Source organism: Corvus hawaiiensis, chromosome 3 (assembly GCF_020740725.1).
Source record: "Corvus hawaiiensis isolate bCorHaw1 chromosome 3, bCorHaw1.pri.cur, whole genome shotgun sequence".
Taxonomy (NCBI): Eukaryota; Metazoa; Chordata; class Aves; order Passeriformes; family Corvidae; genus Corvus; species Corvus hawaiiensis.
Genome location: NC_063215.1, coordinates 2,007,440 through 2,029,203, shown reverse-complemented (window position 1 = coordinate 2,029,203; position 21,764 = coordinate 2,007,440). Strand labels below are relative to the sequence as shown.

General features: G+C 49.6%; 2 protein-coding genes across 5 annotated transcripts in view; one reads left to right on the top strand and one right to left on the bottom strand.

The window, feature by feature from the left end:
• The window catches only part of FZD3 (frizzled class receptor 3), a 48,212-nt gene extending 41,733 nt beyond the window's left edge, over nucleotides 1-6,479 (bottom strand). Inside the window, exons 1-2 of the mRNA XM_048296243.1 lie at nucleotides 6,394-6,479; nucleotides 1,469-1,969 (exon numbers count right to left, since the gene is read on the bottom strand). Of these exons, the coding sequence (XP_048152200.1) occupies nucleotides 1,469-1,657 (189 nt within the window). The 5' untranslated portion in view covers nucleotides 1,658-1,969; nucleotides 6,394-6,479. The remainder of the gene's footprint in view (nucleotides 1-1,468; nucleotides 1,970-6,393) is intronic.
• The window catches only part of FBXO16 (F-box protein 16), a 34,102-nt gene continuing 18,365 nt past the window's right edge, over nucleotides 6,028-21,764 (top strand). The window contains exons 1-3 of one of the 4 annotated variants that reach the window (XM_048296246.1): nucleotides 6,028-6,048; nucleotides 11,493-11,670; nucleotides 17,295-17,330. In XM_048296246.1, the coding sequence (XP_048152203.1) occupies nucleotides 11,575-11,670; nucleotides 17,295-17,330 (132 nt within the window). In that variant the 5' untranslated portion in view covers nucleotides 6,028-6,048; nucleotides 11,493-11,574. Of the gene's footprint in view, nucleotides 6,049-6,634; nucleotides 6,785-11,492; nucleotides 11,671-17,294; nucleotides 17,331-21,764 lie in introns of those variants that run through there. The other 3 variants (XM_048296248.1, XM_048296247.1, XM_048296245.1) reach the window with 3 other exon arrangements.

Below are 21,764 nucleotides of genomic sequence, written 5' to 3'. Positions count from 1 at the left end.
CAGAAACGGGTCTGGAGTAGAAATTATGTTTCTGACAGTTCTCTGAAAGCACGGGTTTGACGTGCAGCAGAAAGTCTGGAAAATGGGCACAGCGCTGGCCACGATCAGTGAAAAGTGGGGTTTTAACCATAAATGGTGCCCACGGCCCGGGTGAAGTGCCACCGACCAGGACAAGGCTGGAAAACAAAAGGGACAGGGGAAGGGAATTCAAATTATCCCAGGAACGAAGCAGCAAAAAAATGCAGGAGGGAAGGCCAAGACTTGGAGAAGGACACTGCAGGGAGAGAGCTGGAACGCTTCCACCTGGAGAGGAGAAGCCTCGGGGATAAAAAGGAGCTTTCAAAGATCTCCAGGGGGTTTAACTGCAGCACAACCCAAAAGGGGATTGAAGGTAACCAGCTGGAAACTGGTGTAAAATAGGTTGGAGAATGAATGAACAAATAAAGTCATTAAATCCCAGGATGGTCTGGGTGGGAAGGGATCCTAAAGCTCATCCCAGGGTGGGAAGGGATCCTAAAGCTCATCTCATTCCAACCCTGACATCTCCCACTATCCCAGGTTGCTCCAGCCTGGCTTTGGACACTGCCAGGGATCCAGGGGCAGCCCCAGCTTCTCTGGGAATTCTGCGCCAGGGCCTCAGAACTCGCCAGAACCAATTCTATAACAAAATTCACTCCTTTTGCTCCGTGTTCAGGGTAACGGGAATCTCCAGAGCCATCCAAAGGAGCCATTGCAATCCAAGTCCAGAGTTCCTTCAAACAGCAAATTGAAGGGCAAGAAGCTCAATTTTAAAGAAATCCACCACATCCAATTCCAAACTCTTCCATGGAAAGGCCACACAAAGCCAAGGCTTTGTATCACTTAACAAGAACAATGAAATTCAGTTTCTGTACTGTCAGGAAGAGCATTCCAAGAAGGAAACACAGGATTATTCTTTCATTTCTCAGTCTACAGCACCACAGATTTACCCACAAAGGGTTCCCAAACACTTTAAAAAATACAAATAAACCAAATCTGCACAAATCCCTCACGGAATTTTGAACAGGTCGAGAGCAAGACTTGATTAATATTCTGCATTTCCACTCATTTTAGTCATATCTCAGAACTCCAAGTAAGGAAACTCCTTGGGTGAGATGGAAAATACACTAAAAAATTCTTGTATAAACCAGACTTCAGATATTTAAACTAACAAGCACATCCAGAGTATTTCCCACTCAGTGATATCCAACTAGGCAGGATCTGCAGTCATGGAATAGTTCAACTATTTAGAATATGGCATTTGGGGTTATATTTGAATTATTCATTACCTTGGTTTGTTGGTGTTTTTTTTTGGTTGGATTCTCTTGTCAATTACTAGTGAACTAAAGACCAAACATTTTTATATCTATTCATATTATATATATTTTTTATACATATATATATTTTTTAAATGTTTATATTTATTTATGAAAAAAAAAAATCGCTTTACCTCCATTGCCAGAGCTGCTGTTTGCTGGTCATAGTGGTTCAGGAGGTTGGGCATGAAGGTGGTGTTGTAAGGCAGATCCTGGCACATCCTCAGGATGATGGGCTCGCAGGAGAACAGGCTGTGCCCTCCCGTGGGGGCCACCCAGACATCCAAAATCCACAGGGAACACAGCATCCAGCCAAAAGCCATCCTTCCACACCGGGAATGGGGCCAGGGGCGCAGCCCAGGCAGGAAGATCTTCCAGCTCCTCGTGGATCCGCAGTTTTCACTTTGATATTTCCAGGCCTTGCTTGAGGTTCCTCCCAGCTGGAAGAGCTTTTGTATTCAACATCCTCAGCTCAGTCCAGGAGATGGTATTTGAGAAATTTTCCCTTTTTTTTTTTTCCCCTCTCAGCCTTCTGTGGCATGAATGAAGTATTAAAATTTCAACCACATTCCCACACCACGGACCCCATGGTGACACAGCAGCGCTCCAGAGGCTTCCTTCTTTTCCTGGATAACCTGGAACACAAAACAGACAGAACTCACTAAAACCCCTTTTAATCCATGAAAGTATTTTACCTCTCAATTCCTAAGGATTGCTGCTGGCAGACAAACTGCTTCAACTTCTCCTGCAAGGTCCTTCTGCAAGTTTTAATCCTGTTTTCTTTTGAATTCCTGGAGGAAATGAATGGAAGAATTTGATGGAAGAACTAAATGGAAGAAAAGCAGAGAGACTCCACCCAAAGATGGTGAAAACAAGGGGATCACGTTGATTATGACAGAATATTTTTAGAAAACCCCACACTTTCAACTTGGCCACACTGAAACCAGGCTGTTTGTGACTCAGCAGCTCCACGCACAGCGATAGCATCTCGTTCTCTGCACGGCCTCGGAACTCCTGAGGAATAATTATAAAACAAAAACAAAACCAGTCACCAGCACCAACCCCGCAAGTCCCAGCTCGCCACTGGCCTGCCCAAGGAGGTTTGGCTACCTGGGCTCAAATGTGGCATTTTAATCTGCTTTTCTTGTTGCTGTCCCAAACCCATTTTAATTGCACTCCTCCATCCTCCCCGCCAGAAACCACCCCAGCAGCTGAGAATCAGCCAGAAGATGTTCTCTGACCACCCCTTTTCTCCTCACACTCCCAGAGAGGGGAATTTTAGGGTTGCTCTGCCAGTTCCACTCTCCCCGTGGAGCCAATTTAAACAGGAATCACTCCCTGGGGCTGGATCTGGGTTTTCTCAGCAGAATGGGGACTCAGCAGATTGGGCTCGTCCATGGGAGAAGCTCTGAAATTGGAGGTGGGAAAAGTTCACAGAGCCCTCAGAGCACAAAGAAGCCTCTTTTTAATAACAATTTCGTCTTACAAAGGTAAAATTTCCAAAATCCAGTCTCTAACCAGCTGCTTTCAAGTGAATTAGTGTTTAAAAAGTAACAAGAAATTTAGAAAACTCCAAATATTCCATCAGTATCCCCAAAAGCAAGCAACCACAAACCTGCACACATTCCCAATCTTGAGAGAACAGTTTTTCCTTTCTCCCCAGTGCAAACACAGCGAGAGATAGGAAGGATTTAATTACCAGACGTGTGCTGTGATGCACATTTTTATTTACACAGGCCCATCTTACGGCCAGAAAAATGAAGGTTTTAAACCCTTGGTGCAGTTTGTGGGTTGGACGGGATAATCTGGAGAGGTTCCTTCCAACCCAAACAATTCTGGGCTTCTCTGCAGCATCACGAGAGGGGAAAGGGTTTGGCTGGAGCTTTTTGAAGACAGGCTGGTTAAAAACAAACACGCAAAGAGGAAGAAAAGACCAAGCTGCTAAAGATAAGCATGTTAAATTCAGCTCATTTGACAACTCGCTTTCACAGGCTGCTTCTCGCTCTCACAGAGACTGGTGGGGAAGCCGTGGCTGAGGCAGCACTGAAATAGGGAAAAAACAGAAATAGGAAAAGCTCCAAACCCAGGAAAAACAAAAAGATGAGCAACAAAAAAAAAAAAAAAAAAAAGGCAGAAAAGAGAACTCCCTCCACACCTGAAGTGGTAGAACCAACACAGCTCAAATCTCAGCTGGTGCTCTGAAGTAAATGCTGCTGTGAAGAGTCAACACACTGAGCTTGAACAGATCCAGAGCAGCCACAGTGTTTGACACATGTCCCACGTGACCACACCGGATTCAAGGCCAATTTCAAGTTGATACGAGCTTGAAGAGTTGTGTCCTTCTGACTTTAGAAATGTAATTTCTCAGACTGACTTTTGGACCATTTGGCAGCTCTGGGAAGAAACGAAAGAGCTGAACTGTCCCATCTGCCAGGCAGCATCGGGCAGCCCTGGAGCCTTTCTGCACATTCCCAGCTCCTGACCAGGACACCACAAGTTACAGACAGATAAAACCAACTCCTGCTTAGCTCTGTACAGCTCCCTGGCAGAAAGATTGGAAATAAATGGTCCCTTCCAACCCAAACCAGTCTGTGATCCCATGTCGGACAAGGTGCTTAATCCCATTGGAATCCATTCCTTTGGGTTTAACATTTTAATAACAGAAAATTCAAATTCCTCAGATCCCGAAAAGAAACCCCCAACCTTTGGAGTGTTTTGTCATTTCCAGAACTCTGGATTCACAATTTTTTTTTTGTTTGCTTGTTTGTTTCTCCTAAACCAACTCCAGAGGATTTTGTTCCCCAGTTTGAGTGAGGTCACCTTGCAGTGTGGATGAGCAAGGGATTTTTTTTTGCTCGCTGTAACTGAGGTGTAATTGCAGTGATCCGTAGAAAACCCTTCACAAAAAAGGTCCAGAAGCAACCTAAGATGAACTGTGCTCACACTAGTTAAAGCCAGCACCACAGAAATCGGACAAATCCAGGCCAGGATGTGGAGTCTTGGGAAAAACTCCAAGAATGCTCCCTAGAAATCACATTAATGACACACAAAGCAGCAGGATCCAAACACATCCACCCATCCTCTGCCTTCCCCCACAACCTCAAGCTGAAGAAAACATGCAAAAACAAAGACCCAAGAAGCCACAAAATTTAAAAAAAACAACAACTTTTAACTATGCAAAAAGCAGTAAAAATTTCACCGCGTCCTTTCAGGACTTTCCCATTTTACATTCAAGATATTAATTACCGGACCAAAAATAAAATTAAGAATGTATTTACAAGAGACAGGAAAGCCCATCAAAATATACAGCCTGGCCCATCCCAGCGCCCCTCCATGGGAAAAGTAAAACAATTCCAGGTGAAAGGAAGCAAAAAGAGAAGGATTCCATTGCGAAAGGAGCCCCAAGTTTTGCAAACGAGCCTATGGATGAGCTATTAATTGGTGCAGACAGATGGGTGCTGTAATAAGCAATCCTCAGTGTCAGGAGAGCTCCTTACCACAGATCCAGTTTGTACACTCTTTGTTAGGCCTCTGCATACGAGATTTTGTGGTTATTTTTATATGTATATAAAAACAAAACACTTTCGATGACACCAGGGATAAAAGAGGAGGGGAGGCCTCCCCTTCCACCACAAGCACTGCAAATAAAACGCAGGCAGAAGGAGTAGTTTGTTAGTGTGGTTATGGATTTTTACATTATTTATCAGCAGAAGAAGCCCATCCAACTCTTGCTGGAAAGGATTAATTAAGACATGCACAGGCAATTATTATAAAGCAGTGAAAATCACGAGGAGAACGGGTTGATTCCCACAAGGAATTTTTTTTTCAAAGAATAAATTTCAAAGTTCCTAAGGGAGCAATGAGGAAGAAAAAAAAAAACAAACCAAAAACAACTCATCGGACTTTAGAAAGAAAGGACGGAGGGGGATTAATTCACACTTATCTGTCCCAGAGAAATGGGGAGATAAAACAACACACCAGACTCCTCCTGGAGGAGAGGAAAATGTCACCTCGGCCATTCCCCACCCGATCCTGACCCTGGAGAAAGGAGAGGAGCTCATTCACTGCGTTTCCCCAGCCCATTCCCACCCACACGAAGGCACAAAAGGAGAATACATTAATCTCCCAACTCCATTTTAATTACTCAGCGGGAAAGAAACTCCAGCGCTGCGCTCCCTTGTTCCACTTCTGCTCCGTCTTGAGGGACAGCCACACCGTAATCCCCCACATCCTCTGTTTCAATTAGGAGCACAGAGGGAGGATGGAAAGGCAGAAACAATCCTGGCGAGATTTTCCATGATTATCACGGAATCGTGGAATGGTTTGGGTCGGAGGGGACTTGGAGCACATCTAATTCCAAGCCCCCCGCCATGGGCAGGGATGCCCACTCATCAGACATGGAGGGACAGGTCTGGCAGCTCTCTCCGTGAGCTCGTATTCCACGGGAAGGGGCTGGGGGGGGGAATCCTCCGGTTCCCCGGAATGGGAAGCAGGCAGGCTGCCGGCTGAACCAGCATCCCTTTCGGATCCTCGCCGCGTTGGAGAAGCAGAAGGAACAAGTGCACAGGCGGGACCAGCATCCTCTCGGATCGCTGCCGCACGGCCGAAACGCAGGGAGCAGATCCACGCCCGGCACAGCCGCACCGCATTCCCGGAGGGATTCGGGGAGCGCAGGGACAGCGCCGGCACCCCCGGATCCCTCTGGGAACGGAGGGTGAGGCACCAGCATCCCTTCCCCGGGGCCGCCGCACTACGGCACGGCGAGCCCGGGGCCAGCATCCCCGGCCCCGCGGGGAGGGACGGGGCGCGGATCCGGCGCCTTCCCGGCGCTCAGCACCGGCATCCCCCGTCCTCCGCCCGCCCAGCCGCAGCAGCAGCAGCAGCAGCAGCATCCCCCGTGCCCGGGCTGCGCCCCGCCGCTCCCCCGGCCGCAGGGCGCTGCGGGGCCGCCCCGCTGCACGGCCGCCGAGCCCCGGCACCGCCTGTCCCCGCGGCGGGCAGGACGAGCCCCGGAGGGCAGCGCCGTGTCCCCGCCGTGTCCCCGCCGTGCCCCCGTTACCTGCGCGGCTCCCGCCGCCCTCACGGTCCCGCGCGCTCCCCTCGGGTGGCGGCGGCGGCGGCGGCAGCGCCCGGACACGCCCCCCCCCCGCGTGGCCACGCCCCCGCCGCGCGCCGCCGCGCCCCGCCCACTCCCCGCCGCCCAGCCAATCAGAAGGCGCCGGGCTGGTTGCTAGGTAGATCGGAACCCCCGGCCGCTGTAACCCCGCTGGGGGGCTCCGATTGGCTGGCGCCCCCCGGGGTTGCCATGGAGACGGGATGCGGACGGGCGGGAGGAGGAGGCGGGAGCTGATTGGCTGGCACCGCCTCCCCCCGGCGTTGCCACGGCGACGGGATGCGGACGGGGGGAGGAGGAAGAGGAGGAGGCGGCGTCCGCAGGCGGGAGGAGGAAGGTGAGGGGACACGGGGGCACACGGGGGGACACGGGACCCTGGGAGAGCGCGGGGAGGGGGTGTCGCTGCGGTGGGGCACGGGGGGACACGTCCCATGGGACACTGGGGGCGCAGAGCGTCGTCACAGGGCGGCAACTGCGGGGCGGCACGGCGGGGAGGGGATGCAAACGCCTCGGGACACAGCGGGGAGGTGGCACAAACTCCGCAGGGAATGCGGAGCGGATAAGGGGTTCGGGATGCAGGGAGAAAGGTGGAAAATGCCGGTGTCGGTGGGAGGGCTGCACAACGGCGCTGCACCGGTGCTCCCAATGTTTACATCCTCACCGAGCAGGATGGATCCCTATGGATTGCGACGCCCAGGTGCGCCAGAGGCCGATGGCACCTGGGCTGTCCCAGCTCTGGAGTGCCAGCAGGGCCAGGGCAGTGCCCGTTCCCTGTGCTGGCTCTGCTGGGGCACCTCCAGTGCTGGGGACACTTCTGGGACAAGAACATTGAGCGTATCCAGGGAAGGGAACAGAGCTGGGGAAGGGTTTGCAGCACCAGGAGCGGCTGAGGGAGCTGGGAAAGGGGCTCAGCCTGGAGAAAAGGAGGCTCCAGAGGGAATTTTCCTCTCTGGAATTCCCAGACAGAAGGGAACAGCCAGGTGGGATCGGGATTTCTCCCAGGGAACAAGGGACAGGATGAGAGGGAACGGCCCCAAACTGTGCCGGGGGAGGCTCAGGTTGGATATTCGGGTGGTCAGGCACTGGAAAAGGCTGCCCAGGGAAGTGGCGGAATCCCCATCCCTGGAACTGTTCAAAAACCACGAGGAGGTGGCACTCGGGGGCCTGGATTAGTGCTGGGCTAATGTTTGGACTGGGAAAACACGCTGGAATCCATGGACAAGTGCGAGCCTTGCTGGGTTATTGATTTCAGCCCCAGGTCCTTCTCCCTCCATCCTCTGCCCCGCCTGTACCCGTGCTCGGTGCTGCTGCTTGAAGCCTTTCTTCCATCACTGTTTATCTTGATATAATAATTTATGATCAAAATTACTCTCCTGCCTTAGCTTGAGGTTGATTTCAGTTAAATTCCGAAAATCCTGAACGTGTTGCCATCTGAACTCCTCTACTGCACCGTTGTTGCCACAGGGGTTGATGGGATTAGGGAAATACATCCTTAAGCACCAAAAAAGATTTATTTCCGTAGAGATGTGGTCAAAAATCATAAACAAAGTGGTCAGAAATCATTCACGAAGTGGTTCTGCTTCTGCAGGAGTTGTTTTGAGTACGGTTAAGCAGAGATTAGCTCAGGTAAAGGAAATCATTCCAGTGCCCCTGGTTAGTGGGATAAGATCATTATGGATTGTCGAGCTTCCTTCAGCGGAATCGTTTATTTGTTAAACCATTTCAAAATTCCAACTTGTACTGGAATGAGTGCAAGCATTTCCAGTGGTTTCCAAGTGAAATTTTCCCGCTGCCTCCTGCCCTGTGAAACTTTGTGTCTCCTGCACATCCAAATCCCTTGGATCCTCCCATCCCAACTGCGACCCGTTCCTAGGGACTCTGCCTGTAGCAACCAAGGCAATTTTGCTCCTTTTAACCCTGTATAAACTCACAAAACTTGGGGTTTTTTCCCAAATCTCTCTTGCGCTGATATTTACCACGCCTCCCACCCTCTCCTACGTTTCCATTTTCATTTTTTTAGAATGACAATGGATAATTTTTTTGCCATCATGTGTCAAGAGCTTTTCCTCTTTGGGCACTGAACCAGCATTTTCCTGATGCCCATTAAAGGCTGGATCCTCATTAACCTCCCCTGCTCTCTCTCGCTGCTGGAATGTTTTGGGATCACCTGAGCCTGAGGAATCTCATCCCGGGAAATGGGACTGACGAGCTGCAGCAATCTCTGGAATGTTATTTTGGGCAGCCAGTCCGAAGATAACAACTCCTGCGGAGGAGAAGCGGGGCCTTGGCTGAGCAGCTCGTCAGTCCCAGCTCCGTGCAGCATTCCAGCTGCTTTTCCATTCCAGCCACCTCAGTGTCACCTCAGGGGTTCGCTGTGCTCAGGGTCAGCGCAGAGATTCAGAGCATCACGCTCTGGTTCTGTCATGGTGGGGTTTGGGTGGGAAGGGACCCTCAAACCCACCCAGTGCCACCCCCTGCCACGGGCAGGGGCACCTCCCACTATCCCAGGGTGCTCCAGCCCCGTCCAGCCTGGCCCCTCTGCTCTGGAGCCAGGCTGGGAGAGCTGGGGGTGCTCACCTGGAGAAGAGAAGGCTCCAGGAATATCTCAGAGCCCCTTCCAGTGCCTAAAGGGGCTCCAGGAGAGCTGGAGAGGGACTTGGGACAAGGCCTGGAGGGACAGGACACAGGGAATGGCTTCCCAGTGCCAGAGGGCAGGGATGGATGGGATATTGGGAAGGGATTCCTGGCTGTGAGGGTGGAGAGGCCCTGGCACAGGGTGCCCAGAGAAGCTGTGGCTGCCCCTGGGTCCCTGGAAGTGTCCAAGGCCAGGCTGGAAAGGGTTTGGAGCGGCCTGGGATGGTGGAAGGTGTCCCTGCCCATGGCAGGGGGTGGGATGAGATGATTTTTAAGGTCCCTTCCCACCCAAACCATTCCACGAACGAACTCCTAAGCACTGAGCTCGTGCAGCCTTTGAGGAGTGTCAGCAAATACTCAAATATCAAATCCAATCCCGGCAGTTTTAGGGCTTGTGCAGTTTTATGGAATGTGACTCCTCCATGTGATCATCAGTCCAACCCCCAGCCCTGCCCAGGACACCCCAACAATCCCACCCTGGGCATCCCTGGGGGCATTGTCCAAACACTCCTGGAGCTCTGGCAGCCTTGGGAATGTCACCATTCCCTGGGGAGCTGCTCCAGTGCCCAAACACCCTCTGGGGGAAGAACCTTTTCCTAAAATCCACCCTAACCCCCCTTTGACACATCTCCAGCCTTTCCCTCGGGTCCTACAGCCAGAGAGAGAAGAGACCAACACCTGCCCCTCCACTTCTCCTCATGAGGAAATTATGGACAGACTTTTTCCAGATCCTGAGCCCCATTTTTGGCACAGAAGGCTCACGGGGAGGTCCAGAAGTTTGACTCTCCCTGGTAACACCCCAATCCTCGGAGGTGCTTTGGGAATGTGGCTGCTCCAGCCCCAAAACCCACATCTGTGAGGGAAACTGGGACGGGAACCCAGGGCTGGGAGGTGGCAGCCGATGGGGTTTGTGACTAATGGACAAGGTTGTCCCTGAAAAACAGGACACGGGTGCCTGGACCTGTTTTTTTGGCAGCAGAGCTGTTTCTCTACCCAGCGTTTCTGGGCATTGAAGGGAAACAAAACAAAAACGGGGCAGGGAACGATCCCAAATCCACCCAAATCCACCTACTCGGTTGCACAAGAAGGTTTTGACGTTGTCCAGCTGCAGAATGTGAGGATGTGAGACCTTGGCGAGTCCTGCAGCTTTCAGTGGGCAGATAATATGGTATTTAAGGATCTTTAGCCAACTAAAAAAAGGAGGAAAGAACTCAGATCCTTGTAATGAATTTATTTCCTGAGCACGGAGAGGAAAACGCAACAGACTTTTCATTGGGGCTTTTTTTTCTTTATATTTCTTTGACTCCATAATAACTTAGGAAAGGAAGGAAGGAAAAATTAAGCAGAAAAGTGATGTGCCCAGACAGATCCTGCAGTGAGTTTTGAAGATTAATCCACTGAAATAGAGAGGAATTTTGTCTGGGTGAGGAATAGGGGTCTGAGAGTAGCTACAAAAGTCCTTTTTCTGGGTGGGTTTTGACGTGTTTGGGTTCAGAACAGGCTGGTAACACAATATGGGAGTTAATTCATGGATTTGCCTTTCTTTTGTCCCAAAAATCCCATTATCCATCCTGGCACCGTGAAGCTTTAAAGCCATCTGAGGGATTTACAGAAATAATTACATGCAGGGAAAGGAGATATTTTTTAATGTGGTAAAGAAATTATTTGGTTTTCAGGCTGCTGCAGCTTAAGGCTCCAGTCTGGAAATTGGATAGCTGAGGTGAGGAATGGCATTATCCTGCTGAATCCAACTGCAGGACAGAAGATGGAGGGGGAAAAAAAGTCCCTTTTCCTGTGTTTGGGCAAGAATTTGTGAAGAAATTTCTTTGTCTGAACAAAGTTCAGACATTTGGTGACCCAAAAGGGGAAGTTTTGTTGAATGTCTGATTTCATCAAGTCCAAACATCAGCCACCACCACGGCCACCACCAAACCATGTCCTCGAGTGCCACATCCACATTTTTTGGAGAAAACTTCCAGGGGAGGTGATTCCACCACTGCCCTGGGCAGCCCGTTCAAAGGAATACTCGTTAACACTTGTGATGAAGAAGATCTGCCTAATTATTAATTATTAATTATTAATTTTTTGTTATTTATTAGTGCACAGAGGTTCCAGTGGGAAATCACGGAATCCCAGGGTGGTTTGGGTTGGAAAAGAACTTAAAGCTCATCCCATCCATGGGCAGGGACACCTTCCCCTATCCCAGGCTGCTCCAAGCCCCGTCCAGCCTGGCCTTGGACACTTCCAGGACTTTAATCTCACGGATACTGTGGGTACACAAAATAAAAAGCTTCACCCAATGTTTTTCACCCAAATTCCAAGTGATTTTTCCTTGTGTCATTGCCGTGCTATAAAACCATTGGATTCCTTCCTAAAACTACTTTTTTTTTTTTTCCCCCATGAAAACAAAGGAATGGCACAGGGATAACGTCCGTCCTCGCTCTGTTCTGCAGCCACTGGTGGTGACAGGAGGATCCAGCCTCTCCTGGATCCATGGCATTTGCACCTCCCAAAACCATGGACGGCTCCAAGCTCCAGTTCAAGCTGAGCACGTGGACTCCCCTGAACCACCAGCTCATGAATGACAAGGCAAGTTCCGAGCAAACGGGTGAAATTCGGGGAATCAGGGAATTGTTGAGCTTGGGAGGGACTCATGGAGATCATCCAGTCCAACCCCTCAAGGCAAAGCCAGCTTGAGCCTTTATTTCCTCAGGATTGTGTCCAGTCGGTTTGGAATAGTCTCAAATCCCAAGACAAATGCTCAAGGTTGTAAATTCCCAAATCCTAGAAAAATTTAATTCATGTTTTACCCTGTGGAGGTCATGGGAAATTGAATAAGAACTTGGAGGTTTTGTTCCCTGTTGGAAGTACGGAGATATCTTTATGGTATAGAAAGATATAAAACCGAACATGAGAAGATGGAAAATTCTGATTTACTTGTTTAAAGCAAACAACCATTTGATTTAAATACTGCTATTTTGCCAAATCAATTGCTTTTAAAGAAAAAAACAAAAAAATGGGTTTTTTCTTGCTGAAAGTCACAAAATTGTGGGGTTTTCATGCACCAGAATCCTCCAGTTTCACCCCAGAGCAAGCTGAGTGTGAGTCAAAGGTTCTGGGTGCTCACAGCAGAGCCCTCAGCCCTCAGGGATGACGCTGGGCGGATATTTTGGAAGCTGGAGTGAGACACCAGTTTATAAATAATGGGATGCATTTCCAAACCCTCCCACTCGGATTCCATATCTGAGAGCTGCCAGCACGACTTTGGGCTCCTGTGTCACCGGGAGCGTCCTCCTCCCTCCCAATCCCGTTCCCATTTCTGTCGATGATTCCCGGGATTCGATGCAGAGAGGGCCGTTAAAAGTCCGGCTTCCCGGATTTCTTGGGACGACTCGTTCTGCGCAGTTCTCCTGGTCTTGAGCTCAGAATTTGGCTAGAATGGGTAAAATTTGGTTAAAATGTGTCTTCCATGGAGGCGCCCAGGCTCCCTTTGGGGTTGAGCACTGCCATTCCTTACAAAACGAAAATTTCACCACTTCCCTAATAATTTTCTCGTGATTAAGCCCTTATCCCATAAAAAGACGAAGCTTTGTCTCCTGTCTGAATACCTCCAGCATTACAATTAATTTGATTCTTCCCTTCTCCCTTATTAAACTCCTCTGCATCCAGCATTATTCCCCCGTGGAAGGACTTTTACCCCGCTTCAAGCCAACACTTGAATTTATTCTATTTTTGATAAACTGAAGAGATTGAGCTCTTTGAAGTCCTTTCAACCTGGCAAATTCTCCAGCCTTTGAATCATTTTAATGTTTCCTACACCCTTTCAATGTTATTTTTACAGATACACATCGCTGTGCAATAAAGCATGACCTAAGCAGAAATAAAAACCCCACATTTTCCCACCTTTTTTTACTCCCCTGCTCCTTGGGCAGCTGGATGTCGCATCGAGCTGCAGCGAAACCTTTAGGGGTTAATATTGGATCGTTGAATTATCCAATGCTTGGTGATGTTCCAGGTAGGGAAGAACATACAAGAAGATCCCAGAAAACACCAGGAATGAAGATTCAAAAATGCAAAAATACCAGGGATGAACTGGAAGTGTTGGGAAGGCACACAGGGATGTGGTGGTGTTGCATTCATGGTTGGACTTGATGACCTTGGACATTTTTTCCAACCTCGAGGATTCTTTAAAATTCATAACAAAAAGATTTTGCTCGTTTCTGATTCAGGTTTTACAGCACTGCACTGACCTCCCCAAAATTCCTTTTCTTTTTTTGCATCCCTATGCTGCTCTGCAGTGGGAAAAAAGTAAAGAATAGCTGCAACAAAATTAGTTCTGACGTTTGAAATCAGGAGATATTCCATGAGGTATTTATAGGAGCTGGAGAGGGAGAAGGGGCCGTTTTCGTACAGTCAGGAGTCTGCTCAGCTCTGCACTCCGGGGAGGCAGCACGATGGGAGATGGGAATTTACAGATGGAAAAGATGGGAATTCATAGATGGAAAAGATGGGAATTTATAGAGGGAAAAGATGGGAATTCATAGATGGAAAAGATGGGAATTCATAGACGGAAGGGATGGGAATTTATAGATGGAAAAGATGGGAATTTACAGATGGAAAAGATGGGAATTTATAGATGGAAAAGATGGGAATTTATAGATGGAAAAGATGGGAATTCATAGATGGAAGGGATGGGAATTTACAGATGGAAGGGATGGGAATTTACAGATGGAAAAGATGGGAATTTACAGATGGAAAAGATGGGAATTCATAGATGGAAGGGATGGGAATTCAGATGGAAAAGATGGGAATTTACAGACAGAAGGGATGGGAATTTATAGATGGAAAAGATGGGAATTCATAGAGGGAAAAGATGGGAATTTACAGATGGAAGGGATGGGAATTCATAGATGGGAAGGATGGGAATTCATAGATGGAAAAGATGGGAATTCATAGAGGGAAAAGATGGGAATTTACAGATGGAAGGGATGGGAATTCATAGATGGGAAGGATGGGAATTCATAGATGGAAAAGATGGGAATTCATAGAGGGAAAAGATGGGAATTTACAGATGGAAGGGATGGGAATTCATAGATGGGAAGGATGGGAATTCATAGATGGAAAAGATGGGAATTTACAGATGGAAAAGATGGGAATTCATAGATGGAAGGGATGGGAATTTATAGATGGAAAAGATGGGAATTTACAGATAGAAAAGATGGGAATTTATAGATGAAAAAGATGGGAATTCGTAGATGGAAGGTGCAGGAAAAGCAGGGAGGGAAGAGCCGTGTGAGAAATGAACTTGTTGGAACAGGGAATGAGGGGCAGGAGCGGTGGGAATTCAGAGCTGGAGGAATTTTGGGTAATCCTGGGGGTATTCCATGGGTAGATCCTGTAGATTTCCCTGGATTTTCGAACATGGTAAGAGCACACTTATCATAGAATTCCAGGATGGTTTGAGTTGGGAGAAACCTCAAATCCCATCCCATTCCACCCCTGCCATGGGCAGGGACACTTTCCACTGTCCCAGCATGCTCCAACCTGGCCTTGGACACTTTCAGGGATCCAGGGGCAGCCACAGCTTCTCTGGGAATTCTGTTCCAGGGCCTCCCCACCCTCACAGGGAAGGATTTCTTCCTAACATTTGACATCTTCTCTTCTTGGGGGGTTGGAAAGAGATGATCCTTCGGGTCTGTTCCATCCCAAACCATTCTGGGATTCCACGCACTCCTGAAACCTCCTGGATTCAATGCCCCTGGATCCCTGGAAGTGCCCAAGGCTGGGTTGGGCAGGGCTTGGAGCAACCTGGGATAGTGGGAGGTGTCCCTGCCCGTGGCAGGGGGTGGGATGAGAGGAGTTTTAAGGTGCCTTCCAACCCAAACCATTCCACGATTCCACGATTGCTTTAGAGACGGGATCACCACCAGGGACAGACCAAAGCCAAGGAAGCAGAATTAAGAAATCTCAAATTGCTCCCAAAACCAGGGATGAAATCTCCGATACGCCAGGGCCGTGCTGCAGCTGAGGATGAAGCAGAGGCAGGAGGTGGAGCATCCCACAGGCTCCGGCCTGGGAGTGCAGGGAAGGGCTGGAATTCGGGAGAGGATTTGCCTTCAGCTGGGCAGGGATTCAGGGGTGAGCCAGAAGAGCCTCCAGTGGCATTTGCAGCAAAGGAAGGAGGGGTTTTCCAGCCACCCGAGCATCTACAAACCCCCTGAAGCCATGGATGGGAGACGGCAAATCCCAGGATCATCCCGGGCCTCTGGCTGCATCCAAGGCTCTCTACAGCTGTAGTAGCTCCAAGGCCTTGGAGGAGAGGACACGGGCTTGATTATTTGACCAAATTTGGGCCATTCTGTTGCTAATTAACGCTCCGCAGTGCCTGGAGAGGCAGAACTTTGTGGCGGCCTCAGCTCAGATGTGTCTCCAAGAACGCTGAAAGCAAATTCGAGTCTGTCTTTGATCAAAGACCATTAACATCGCTCTCGGTTACACAAACAGCTCCCTCCTCCCTCGAATTCTCCAGCCCAAAACTCAGATCTTTGACTATTCATCGCTTCCTTGGGGCAAATCCTTTTCCAAGTTCATCCTGTTAGGTTTGTTGGGTGGTTTCTTTTTTTCCCCCCTCCGCTTTACCAACACCCCCCGTGCAAATAAAGCAAATAAAAGGAACGTCATTTTCCAGCCCTCACCAGAGACGCTCCTGCTGCGAGAGACAGAGCTAAAGCTGTCAAATGCTGCAGCAGACATCAGCACTGATAATGTCCTTCTCTGCAGGAGCCACCTCTGCAGGCTGTCAGAGCAGGAACATGTCTGGAGTTTATAATGATCAAGCGTGTTTTCCTACTTGCCGTTTAATCGCTGTTTTATGTGCACTTATAAGCTGGGCTTTTTTCCCCCCCCTCTTTGATCTGTCTGCTGGAAAAATCATTTCCAGCATTCCCTCACTTCCCAGGTCACCATCCTGAGGATTGAAGGTGGTTTTGTGGTAGTGGGGAAGCTGCGTGTTGGTGCTTTGGGGTCCAGCTCCCTACGGATAAAGGTCAAGATCAGAAATCCTCCGCTGGATTTTGATACTGATCGTCCGTGGTGGGAGCTGTCGCTGTAAAGTGGCCGGGGAGCAAAGGCTGCTCTCGTTATCTCATTCCTGAAGGTTTTGCTGAGTTGGGATTGGATCCGTGCAGGATTTCAGGGCACCCGGTGCCTCTAAATCAGGAGTAAAGGGATTTCTAAAATAAAGAGGTGGGAAGTTCGGCTTCTGGGTAGCCCAAAGCACGTGAGGCACCTCCCATCGCTGCGCGTCCAGGAGAGCAGAATTCTTGTGGAGCCAGGCTGGAGAGCTGGGAATGTTCACCTGGAGAAGAGAAGGATCCAGGGAGAGCGCAGAGCCCCTTCCAGAGCCTAAAGGGGCTCCAGGAGAGCTGGAGAGGGACTTGGGACTCCAAGTAGCTCCAAGGCCTGGAGGAACAGGACACAGGGAATGGCTTCCCACTGGGAAAGGGGAGACCTAGATGGGATACTGGGAAGGAATTCCTGTCTGTGAGGGTGGTGAGACCCTGGCACAGGGTGCCCAGAGAAGCTGTGGACTCCTCATCCCTGGATATTTTGGGTTGGAAGGGACCTTAAAGCTTATCCAGTTCCAACCCCGATGCCTCCCAGTATCCCAGGTTGCTCCGAGCCCCGTCCAACCTGGCCTTGGGCACTTCCAGGGACCCAGGGGCATCGAATCCAGGAGGTTTCAGGAGTGCGGGGATGATAAAATCCCTGACAGGATCACCAAGGAACAATCAACAAGGGAAGAGTGTAGGTGGCAGGATGAGGGATGTGGATTCTTTCCCTCTCCACGGGAAAGCTCTGGAATGCTGGGCCCATCTCTGGGCTCCTCAGTGCAAGAAATACATGGATTTACTGGGATAAATCCAGCACAGGGCCTCAGGGACGATTAAGGAATCGGGGAGCCTGATGTTTCAGAAGGTTCTGGACTCTCCATCCAATAAAATACTCAAAACTCACGGACGTGTCTGAGCTACCCCTTTAGCTGATCCTATCAGGGAGTTGGGATTAAAGCATCTCCATGATTTTCTTCCAAGACCATCCATTCAGTGATTCCATTGATATTTTGTGGATTGTTTTTTCAAGCTGGATTTTTCTCAGCACGTACTGAATCCTCCTGAAATATTCCATTTTCTTTTTGTGTGTGTGTTTCACAGGTGTTTGAAGAAAGAAGAGCCCTGCTCGGAAAATGGGTAAATTTTTCTCTTTAAATCTCTATCTGCTGCAGACAGATTTTGGAAGTGATCGGGAGTTTATCTCACGGGAATGCCAAACTTCTCCTCTTTGGAAAAAGGGATTCACTTCCCTGATGTGAAAGTGAGCTGTGACTGCTCTGCTTTCGAGGAGAGCAAAGGCGTAAATTCCCTCAGTGCCCACGTTCCATAAGTTTTGAAGCTGGGAAATCATATTCCAAGGTTGGAATGAGCTGAAATGAGATGAAAAACCCTGGGAAATGTCTGTGGAGTCCTCAAAGGAGATGTTGGATGTTCAGATGTTGCCCTGGCCTGCTGGAGGGTCTTTGAAATCTGTAATAAATGAGATTTTATCTACCAAGTGCACACATAGATCTGTTTGGGTTGGAACTGGTGCTTATTCTTTATGCTTCGTAAGTCACTCATGAAATTATTTTTCCATATGAACTGGTCTTTACAGGCAAATATTTTGATTTTAAGGATTATTTGTCCTTATAGGAAACAGGCTTTCCATCATTTGCTGTGTTTTGATGATAAGGAATTTCAGGGACACCAAGGAAATGAAATAATTGAGCGATTGTTGCTCAAAAAAACCAGCTTTTAATGGGTCAGGCAGCAAGTGGAAAACGTAAAACCCATCTCTTGGAAACTGCTGGATGTATAAAAATGCCAAAATCTGGGAAAAGCTTTCCTCCAAACACTCTCACAAGTGCTGAATCATCTCCGGAAGGTCACATTTCCGCCCCTTCCCGTGACTCTGGATCAGCAGCTCTCAGAAGGCTCCTTCAGAGCTAATTCTCCTCGTGCTCCTGCCATCCAGCATTCCAAGGAAAGAAAGCACAAAAGCTGCTCTTAACACCCTTCCAAGCCTGGGGTTGTGGAGAGCCTGGAGCGCTCCGAGAGCGAGAGGAACCACACGGAGAAATCCCAGTGCTCCTGGCAGGATTTTCCATGTTGGTTCCCATGACCTTCTCCGAGCGCTCTCAGGAAATATGGACTAAATGGAGCAGCTGGAGGATGGATTCCATGGCTGGGATCACGTCCAGGGTGGTTGTAAAGGATTTATTCTGAACCTGGAAGGCTGAAGCCTGTCCTAACTGCTGTTAAGCATTTTCAGTAACATCCAGACGACGGAATGGAAAACGAATCCTCATTTAATGGTTGGACTCGATGATCTGAGAGCTTTTCCCAGCCTTAGTGATCCCATGATTCCATCTGCAGGTGATGCCAGGAATGGAGGGGTTTCCTGAACGTTGGGGGTTAGAAATCAGGATGGAAAGGTCTGCAGTCAGATAAGGACGAGGGAAAAATGCTGCAGGAAAGACTGACACACAAAAACTTCATATCTGAGAGAACCCAAGGATGCAGCGGTTCTGCAGGAAAAATTCCTGGGAATGAGGGGGGATCACAAACTGCACGTAAGCTGACAGTGACTTACAATAAAGGGAAATATCCCAAAGGCAGGGTCATTCCCGGTCCTGCTCCCCGCCTTTTGGGAAAGCTGGGAACGAGTCAGACGTGAGAGCAGACTCAGGTCCAGAAAAGATGGAAACAATCCCTGTGCCGTAGGGAAGATGGAGAAGAGGCATAAAAACACCTTCTACCGAAACACAAAAGGTGTTGGAAAGAGGAAGGGAACGATCTGATCCCTGTGGAGAGGGCAGGAGATCCAGGGCTTGAGTTGCAATTATGGAGACACGATTTAGACACGAGCAAAATCCAGTGCTGGAGATAATTCCCTGCTGGAATCGCTTGCCTGGGGATTAGGGGTGGAATCCGGAGCCTTTTGAGGTTGGACGAGCAGTGCCAGGAATGGTTTGGGGAGAGCAGATCCTGCCTTGTGGCAGGAGATGAACCAGATCGGCGTCCCCCAACTTCTTCCACGGAAGGAACATCCTGGAAAAGCAGAAACAGGAAATGCCTCGTGCGGCCCTGCCACAGCAGTTTTCCTTTATTTGGTTTTCCAAACAAAGATTAGATTAAACTTGGGATGCTCATCGTCTATTTAATTCTTCCTGATTTTATTTGCGTGCATCCAGGGACTGCGGTTTTACATTTTCATTTCGTTATTTTTTCCCACTGGTGCCACAGGGCATCTTTGATGTCTCCCAGGGTGTTGAGAAACAAGGAATGAGGTGACCTGAAGGGATTTAATTTCAGTTTCTGCGCACCTGAAAGTTTCTCACCTGACAGGAGGGGGCAGCCAGGTGGGATTTGGGCTTTGCTTCCAAGGAATAAAGGACAGGACAAGGGGAAACGGCCTCAAGATGAGCCAGGGGAGGTTCAGGCTGGACATCAGGAGGAATTTCTTCATGGAAAGGGTGCTCAGGCCTTGGCAGGGGCTGCCCAGGAAGGTTTGGAATCCCCATCCCTGGAGGTGTCCAAGGAAGGGCTGGAGGTGGCGCTCAGAGCTCTGGGCTGGGGACACAGTGGGGACCGGCCACAGGTTGGACTCGATGACCTCGGAGGTCTTTTCCAACCTCAGTGATTCTGGGATTCCATGATTTAAGCTCTCGTTTTTCCTTCAGTCACCTCTCTGTGTGGGAACTGAGCCCTCCCAGGTGAGGGACACGCTTCCAGGATGGTGCCCATGGACCACATTTGTGGGGCACAATAACACTGCCCCTAAATTTGCTGATAATAATTGCTCTTCCCGTGGCAGGCTTGTCCCCGGCCTAGCTTTCACTTTTACCACCGCATTAAACAAGCAAACCCGACATTTTACAGAGGAATCGCAGAAAAACTTGGCTTGGAAGGGACCTTAAAGCTCATCTCATTCCAACCCCTCGCCACGGGCTGGGACACCTCCCGCTATCCCAGGTTGCTCCAAGCCTTGTCCAGCCTGGCCTTTATCCAGGAGCTGACCCCATGGCAGGTGACAGGGCAATGGTTCATTCTTGTCACCAGGCCACCTTCCCTTCCTGGAATCTCCTCTTGGAAATGGGGCTCGGAGCAGCCTGGGATGGTGGAAGGTGTCCCTGCCCACGGCACGGGGTGGAATGGGATGAGTTTTAAGGTCCTTCCAACCCAATCTTTCCATGATTCTCCTGTAAAGAGTCAGATTTCTTTGTGTAACTGCAGAGGGAAAAGCGAAACCAAACAGATCCTGGGGGAGAGTTCCTAATCACTGACAAGGAGCTGCTTGGCAGCAGAGAAGTTTGGGATTTGGTTGGGTGGATTAAGGTGTTTTACGGATATCGGGTGCCTCGTCTGCTTCTCACCTTCTCACCCAGCTCCTAGGCCTCCAACAAATCCTTTCAGCAGGACTGGGAGAGGGTGGCTGGGGAAGGGAGGGGGAAATTGTTTCTCGGCTGGAGAACGCATTCCTACTTTTGCCGAGCACAGGGATCCCAACCTGGGAGCTCAGATCCACGTGCTGGGCTGGAGATGAGGGATGTGTCCCCCTCCAGTCAGAACCAGTCAAACCAGCAGTGAGTGTCCTGCAGCAGAGGGGCCTCTCTGGGCTCTCTCTCGGTGTCAGGCTGCGTTATTTGTGTGTGTGCACTCGTGGATGAACCGCAAAGCGATCCAGGGCAGGGCCCGAGCGCTGTGCCCGGTGTCACACAATCCCTGCGGAGACTTTGTTTGCCAGGGCTTCGGGGAAGGCCCAGACAGAGGGGAAAAGCCGCGGGGAGAGAGGAGGCGAAGCCAGGGGAATCCGGTCCGACTGGTTGGGCTGCTGTAATCGCATCCAAGGGGAGGATCTGTGGAGGAAGCGGCCAAATGTGGGATGGGGACACGCTTGTTAACGCTGGAAAAGAGACAACCTGTGCCAGCTTAACTCCTTGGCTGCTGCTGGGTGCAGTGGGGAAGGGGCTGGGTGTTCCCAGTGCTCCCGGAGCTGTGGCACTGGTTTAAATGAAGTTTAAACGGAGGCTGGGGATGCTGGAAGGAATTCCCTCATTGGAAAACCCATGGCGGGGTGGAGAGGGTTAAAAAGGAGCAACTCTCGTGTCTGCTGGAAAGTGAGGCTGGATTTGTTTTGACTAGTTCACTTAATCTCTTGATGTGGAAGAGACTAAGCCAGTTACTCCCTTGTCTCCGGAGCTCGCTCGGGAGAAATTTATCTGTGCAAGTTGGTGGTTGGGGATTGCTTTAACGAGCAGAGGATGTGGCCGGGATCATCAACGGGGAACGTGTGCAGCAGAAGTTTTCCCCCTTCGTGTGACAGGGAAAACCTTTCACTTCAAGCCGAGGGTGAGAAGGGGACAGGCAGAACCTCCTCTGTCCCCCTCTGGTCCATCTTTGTCTGAGTTTATTCTCAGGGAACGTTTCTAAGCCCTAAATCCCCAAGTCCTACTTCAGTTTTCCCTTAATACCCTGCTAAGCATCATTAGAAGTGACAGTTATATGAAGAACAGGGATCAAAAAAAGGGAATATTCCTTAATTCACTGTGTCTGAAAAGAGAGGGACATCTGGGAGCTTTTTCTGTT